Consider the following 7,794-nt stretch of genomic DNA (forward strand, 5'->3'; position numbering starts at 1 on the left):
ATCCGAAAGCCTAAAACCGGATTGATGAATCCGAAAGTGAGGTCTACACATCGAAATGTTTAGTCCAAACAGTGGTGTATTGACTGAAATGAGCAATTCAAAATATATTACCAGATCTGGCAACACACTAGATTAGTCATTCCTGTTATTGTTTGCTAGATCCAGTGGCATATTCTGGATTGCTCATTTCAGTGAGCGCACCCCCATATTCAACTCTTTGATTGATGGGTCTAGTTTGTTGTGAACAGATTAGTAAATTCGGAAGATCTCCCTAGATCTATTACTACCTTCCAAAATGGAGCTTTCAGTTATCATGAGGATTACAAAAAAATTGAACAAATTATGATAAGCAAATGGGAGAGGTTGTGAAGGAGGTGTAGTGATGAACCAAGTTCCACTATTGTTCTCCATGGTCACGTTAGGGTTCCACTGATGATACTATTGCCATCATTATCGAAGTCGTCGTTAGGGTTTTCCTTCTTCGAAACATTGTTACAACCGAAGTTGGGACACGACGGCAAATTAAATAAGAAAACAAGTTGAAAAAATAAATTTTGGAGTCGTCACCATAGTTTATTCTGGAAAACTATAGAAAATTATAAAGATAAGACAATTTTGCGAAAAGTCAGATTTTTTGGTTTGGGAGTTGGATAGGCGTAGGGAAAGTGTCAACACCCCACAACACCCACCCGAAAGCAGTACTTTTAATTAAATATGCAAATTGATGTGGTTTTCAAAATGTTTAATTTTCTTAACAATAATAACAAAATAATACTCTAAAGAAACAAAAATATTTTTTGTTTCTTGGGCCTAACATATATGGACCTTGCTCTACTTATTTTCATCCAAATGAGAGATTTAAGTTATTATTTGTGAATTTTTTTTGTTTAAAAGTGTTGATGTTTTTAATTTTTGAATTTGTTTTTGATATTTTTGAATTATTTTAATATTAGTGTCGAGTGGCTAGAATACACCAAAAGATTAAGGAAAAAAGCATTTTTCATTTTTTAAATTTTTTCTATTTTTGTAATTTTTTATAATTTTTAAATATTTTGGTTTTTAGAAAAACATGTGTGAAAAAAAGATGATGTTTAGAAAAACAAAGACGAAAAATGGAAAAAGATGCATGAGAGGGTGCAGGTATAAATTATTATTGTCGTAAAAATATACACAAAAATCGATTTAACTTTCTTATAATTTTAAAATTAAATATTATATTTTTAATTAAATATAATTATAACACTTAATCAAATACCGTAAACGACTACTAAAATCAACATGATATACTACATTAATTTTAAAAATGCATTAATTCTAAGAAATTGATATTAGAAAAATACTACTTATTTATAATTAAGTGATTATTATTATAAAAATATACATAAAATTCAAGATTTAACTTTCTTATATTATACAATTCTAAAATTAAATATTATATTTATAATTAAATATAATTATAACAGTTAATATATAATATTTTTTCAAAAAATATAATAATTATTTATTATATATCTTAATACATAATTAAAAAAAAAAAAAAAAGACCCGTGCAAGGTCAAAAGACCTAGTAAAGACCGAAAATAAAGTGAAAATAGATGGAGGGTATGAAGTGCAAAACGTCAGGTGCAACAAGCGATAGATAGGGTTGGAGAGTTAACAAAATACATGGTGTAATGAGTAATGAATGTGTGTAGTGGTAAATAAAACACAAGCTCAAAAACAAGACAAATCCAAACACAAGGATGCACGAGTAAAAAGGGGTACACGGGGTATATAATTGTCCAGACCCAACACATGAAGGTGCGAATATTGAAAGTGTGGTGCAGGAAGCTAATAGAACTAGATTGAAGCCCAAACCCAAAATAACACTTAACAAATAAAAACGGGCTTCTTTCTGCACTTCTGAACACACCTCCTGTACCCGGATGTGGAATTCCGGTTTGTAAAAAATATTTTTTTTAAAGTTTAATGTAATAAATATTTATATAAAAATATTTTAAAAGTTTATATAAATTAATATAAAATGTAATATATTTTGTTTTGTTTAAATTTTAACTTAATATATATTTAAAGAAAATGTTATAAATGATTAAATTAATATAAATTAAAAAGTTTTAAATAATTTAATATATGTTAACCGGATGTGGAAATCGGTTAACTTTTTTTTTGAAATGTTTTCGGTATATTGGAAATCGGATCTTGACATTCGTGAAAGAAAAATGTAATATCGGACCTCGATATCTATAAATAAAATGTCGATATCTATAAATAAAAAAAATAATTATAGATTTTAACGTTCGTAACATGTAAAAATTAAGAAAAATAAAGTATGGAATGTTAACATTCGAAAGAGAAAAAAGTTATTATTTTTAATTGAAGGGTAAAATGAGAATTTTAATTTCTTTTAGGCACAGAAGAAATGTTTAGAGGTGTAGGAAAAAATCCCCAATAAAATTGCTAAAAGGACGTTCGAATGCTCTTTCAATCTACGCTAAAAGACGTTCGAATGCTCTTTAAATCTTCCATTTTCCTCTAATAGAGTTACCATCGCCCTCCACTTACAGAAAATTAATCTTTCTTTAAAATTTTAATTCAATTTAGTATTTTAATTTTAAAAGTATGCCAACTCTAAAAAAAATATTTTATTAACAATTAATTTTAATAATAAAAAATTATCACTTACTATAATAATAATTTATAAAATAAAAAATTATTAATAATTAAAATAATCATTATAAATAAAAATTTATAATTAATTATTAAATTGGTAATTAATTAATTAAAAATTAATTTACAAATCAATTTTTTAATATTATGAATAAAAATTTATAATTAATTACTAAATTAGTAATTAATTAATTAAAAATTAATTTACAAATAATTTTTTAATAGTAAGAACTTCGATAATTAATATTGTAGTGACAATTTATTTAATAACTAAAATTTTGGTAAATAAATTTTAAAAATTAATTATAATTTTTTATTTATAATAATATCATTAAAATTGATTATTAATAAAATATTAAATTAATTATTAACGCATAATTAATTTAATCCTTAGAATTAAAAATAAAATTATGTTATGATAATTTTAATTATATTTTATTAAATTTATGATTTATTTAACGTGTTTATTTTTTATATTTGAATTACTTATTCAAAATGTTCTAGCTGAAAAATGTATTTGTAACATCACACATTTTCAAAAATAAAAATAAAATATTGGTCCAATATTTTGATAAAAAATACAAAACATTAAGATAAAAAATATATTTAACGAAAAATAATCAAAGATTATGGTAAAGGACACGTTTGATGTTGTCAATTTATAAATTTTCAAAGTATCATTTTCGTTCTTAGTATCTGTGGTGAGGAAAAGAAGTCAACATTATCAAACACCCATTCAGGGCCTGATTAATTCATTCTCTATTCATTTTAATTCTCTTCTTACTTTTTTTATTTTAAATAATTTCCTCCCAACAATTAGTTTCATCTAAAAATTCATAAAAGAAACTTCTCAAAAACAAAGATCTATTATTCTGCCACCATCTTGAAAGATAGAAACTATCTAGGAAGATAGAAACTAGTGGCCATTTTATTCCATTGCATGCATGGATGCATGGGCCTGCATTTCCATACACTCCATCTCCCTACCTTGCATCATTATCAACATAAAACACAACTACCACAAAAGAAACAAAAAAAAAACTCATGCATCAGCACGACGATCACGGCCCTGGCGTGGCAGCTGAAAAGGAAAAAACAAACTCTCCTTTCTGTCGAAGATTCTGTTCACAATTTTCGAAGGATAGTTGAATCCCAGCTCCTTAGCAGGATCGTCCATAGAGCTCACAATGTTGTCCTTCCCTGTTACACACAATAATTAACTACCTTAAACTTCACAATAAACTAAAAACCAAGTATGTTAATTAAGGATTTATATGCTATATGTTTATGTACCTGCAAATGTAAACTTCTTGTTGTCTCGAGCATTAATCTCGAAGCATAAAATCTGGAGATTCTCTTTCCTGGAAGAGAAGGTGACGAAGGGATGACCGGGAGGAACAACAAACAGCATTCCTGGCTTCAACTCGGCACTGATCCTATGGTATGAGGGGCTACTCTTTTCATGCTTTGTCTGTGACCTTGATGTGATGTGGGGACATGCAATTTGAAGACCCCCTTTACCACTGATCACCATTGCTATCTTCGTTGCATGTGAGTTGTACAGAATAGTACTCATTGATTCCTACACAACAGCAAATCAATGCCAAAGAACTTCATTATATGTTATCATAGATTAGTTAATTAACGAGGAAGTGGAGTTGGTATTATGTATACCTTGGTGATGTTGGTAAAGGAAATCATGATATTGTGTTTGTGAAGGAGACTCCTGGAATCAGAAGGAGCAGCTTCGGTTAAAGTACCATGGCTGTTGGAGAAAGTGGGAGACATGGTGAAAAGATTGAATTCAGCCGTGGAGGGGCCACTAAAGGGCCACCACGAGGTTTTCTTGGGGGCCAACTTTTGCACCTGTTCTCTGCTTATTTGGAAAATACTTCCCCCGTTCTGTTGCTCAAAAAGCTTTTCTAACTCTCCTTTTGGGCTCTGCAATTAATTTCTCATTTTAGAAGATATAATCACCAAAAATTATGCTTAATATATAGTATAATGAAGTTAGATCTACTTGGAGAGCAGCTTGGAGCACATTCCAGCCGAATGCTGATAGAACCGATTCTGGGTCTCGTCCTCCAGGCCCGAAAAATTCCTACACCACAATATCCTTAGATCAGTAACAAAATTCATTTATCAATTATCCATGATGATGCATGTACTGAGAAGCAGTAATTAACCTCAAATTTTCCAGGAGTGGAGACAGGTATATGGAGCATGGCAAGGAACAGCTTCTCATTCTCATCTCTGTTAATGATGTATACTTGGGTGCCTGCTGGTATCGCTAACACGTCTCCGGATTCAAGGATGAACTTTTCTGTTTCACTTTCCTTCACCCACCCAAGTACGGCTCGCCCTACCAAATACCAAAACAAGAAATTAATGAAAGTCGGAAATTGCAGAAATTGTACAGTATCCACCACCATAAGCAACAAAGAAGGACAAAAAGTATAGATGTATGTATACCCTTTATGTTGAACAAAAGAACATCAGAATCAAAGTGGCGTGGAGCCACGAACGTGTGCGCTCTAGCTTCTAGAATGGCTAAACGGATATTCTCGATGCCTTTAAGAAGCTTGGATTTCTCGGTGAACTTCTTCAGAACTCGAATTCTGCCATCTTCTGTTTCAACCTTGGTGTCAAAATCACAATTTTCTTCAAAAATGTAGGGATATTCCTCCTCTTCTTCCCCTCCTTCCTCTGCTTCTCCTTCTTCTTCCTTTTCTCCGCTTTCCTCCTCTTCGTCGTGCTCTTGAGTGGTACCTTCATGCTTTTTCTTCTTACGAATTTTCTCTTCTGTTTGTTCCTCGTGCTCATGCTTCAGACCATGGTACATGTCACAACTTTGAAGACATATCTGCTTGTCAGCTTTAGTGTATTGCAGCTGCTGTAGGCACTGGTGTTTACATGTTTTGAGCTCAGGGTCTGCTGCTACCTCGGTTTCTTTCTTGGCGCAGGCTAGGGTTGAGAACAAGGCTAATAGGAAGAAGAGAAAGATAGGTAAAGAAAGGTTGATTTTGGTGGCCATGGTGTGGAAGAACACAGTGAAAGTTTGAGATGAAAGGGGAGTGCATTGTGTTTGTTTATATGAAGGGAAAGAGTAATGAGTGGGATAGGAATTGCATGCAGTTGGACATGTGTTATGTACGTGTCTCTTAGTTAGCAAGCAAGATAGGTAATTGATGCCAAGTAGAGGGTGTGGATATATACAAAAACCATAAACAGACAGAACCTTTTTTTTGCTTTTTTCATACTCCTATTTTCCTACGACAATGATGGAAAGAGACCACGTTAGTAGACACGTACCCTAAAAGTAAAATTGAATCATGTGATGGGAATATTATCACTTATGTAATCGGTAAAAAAATATCACTGCTACTGTTCTGTATGATTTTTGTTTGAGAATTTAACTCGTTAAAAAACTCTTGTTATCATGTTTGAATTAGATGTTTTATCATGTTAGAACATAAATTGTATTTAAGAGGTAAATAATGATATTGTTAGTATTTTTTATCGACAAATATAAGATTAAATATATATTTTTTCAACTAGTAAATTTTGAAATTAGTTTATTTTGAAATTTTAGATCAATTTAGTCATTCATTTTTTAAAATACATGAATTTAGTTTTTTTAATCAAATTTTGTTAAGTTTATTGATGTTCGTATGTATTTCAGGATTGTATTTTAGTTGTTTATACTGTTTAACACATCTATGCTTTAATGTTAAGTCAATACTATTATGAAACATGTTTGAAATGTCAAATAAACTTAATAAAATTTGATTAAAAGGACTAAATCCACGTATTTCAAAAGATGAAGACTAAATTGATCCAAAATTTCAAAATGAACTAATTCCAAAATTCACTTAAAATTTATGGACCAAAAACATATTACCCATAAATAAAATGACATTATTATGGAACTAGTAAGAAATAGAAATTATTCATATAATAAAAAATTTTATATATTAGTTTAAATAAGAATTTTTTTTATTAGGCAATTCAACCTCATTAATTACGAAAGTGGACAAGTTTTAAAAAAATTATAGATATAGACAAATCGTTCTGTCCCACACGATTTTTCAAAAAGAAAACATTTACGGAAGTGGGCAATTTTTTTTAAAAATTACGGATATATGCAAATCGTTTTGCCCCCAAACGATTTCTCAAAAACAAAACGTTCGTCCCTGCACGATTTCCTTTGAAATTGAAGTGTTGTGGACCCATGACGATTTCAAAAGAGAAATCGTGTGCACTCAACACGATTTCAAAACAGAAATCGTGTGCCCCCAACATAATTTCAACATGTAATCGATTACATATAGTGTGTAATCAATTACATTCAAAGAATTTATATTTGTAGTTTTGTGAAATCGATTACAAATGGTAAGTAGAGGGAATCTTTGCCATTAACTATTGATGAACATTGCAATATGGAATCCAATGTAGAGAATCTTTGAACATCATTATTTCTTATGCATTGGGTGATGAATGGAAGATAACAGCTAGTATAGGCATGCGTGATAGAGAGAGAATATGTACTTAATATTCAATGATACATAACATGCATTGTGTGAGAATAACTTTTGAAATGATTTAAATATGCTTGCCTTTGCACCACTGATTACATATCACATAAGCCTTCACCTATTTGCAGTTATATTTCAACGTCCAGCACTAACTACAACAACAAGAAAAATGCATTTGTGATTATCACCTGTCAATTTCATAGGTATAGTGAAATTTACTATCCTATTTTGTTTATATTTTTTATTCATTAACTTGAAATGATCTACTGTCAATGGTTTAAATTTTTGTATAATGTAGTTCATCATAACTGAAAACAACAATCTTTCGGTAAACATGTCAGTTTTGTGTCATGAAGATGACCACATTACAAACGTCATATGGCAAGGGAACGAGAGAGTTCTCCGACTAAGACGACATTCAATATGGATTTTAAAACATATTGATCAGGTTGATCCCAAGGTCAGAAATTTAATTGATCAAGATGGTTATAGACATGTTTTGAAGGTTGACAATATGGAGATCAACCATATACTTATAATTGCACTATGCAAAAGGTGGACGATTGAAACTCACACCATCCACATGTTACTC

The 7,794-nt window shown here is 30.5% G+C and overlaps 1 protein-coding gene across 1 annotated transcript; it reads right to left on the minus strand.

The window, feature by feature from the left end:
- Positions 1 to 3,514: 3,514 nt before the first annotated feature.
- Positions 3,515 to 5,739, minus strand: LOC114189757 (sucrose-binding protein-like). The gene is made up of 6 exons (XM_028078430.2): positions 5,140 to 5,739; positions 4,854 to 5,029; positions 4,688 to 4,768; positions 4,342 to 4,608; positions 3,961 to 4,249; positions 3,515 to 3,867 (listed from the first exon to the last, which is right to left on the minus strand). Exons 1-6 carry the CDS (start codon positions 5,699 to 5,701, stop codon positions 3,710 to 3,712), a joined length of 1,533 nt encoding a protein of 510 aa, XP_027934231.1. The 5' UTR covers positions 5,702 to 5,739; the 3' UTR covers positions 3,515 to 3,709.
- Positions 5,740 to 7,794: the final 2,055 nt, after the last annotated feature.

This window comes from Vigna unguiculata, chromosome 7 (assembly GCF_037176805.1).
Source record: "Vigna unguiculata cultivar grain cowpea cultivar isolate G323 ecotype 2 chromosome 7, ASM3717680v1, whole genome shotgun sequence".
Taxonomy (NCBI): domain Eukaryota; kingdom Viridiplantae; phylum Streptophyta; class Magnoliopsida; order Fabales; family Fabaceae; genus Vigna; species Vigna unguiculata.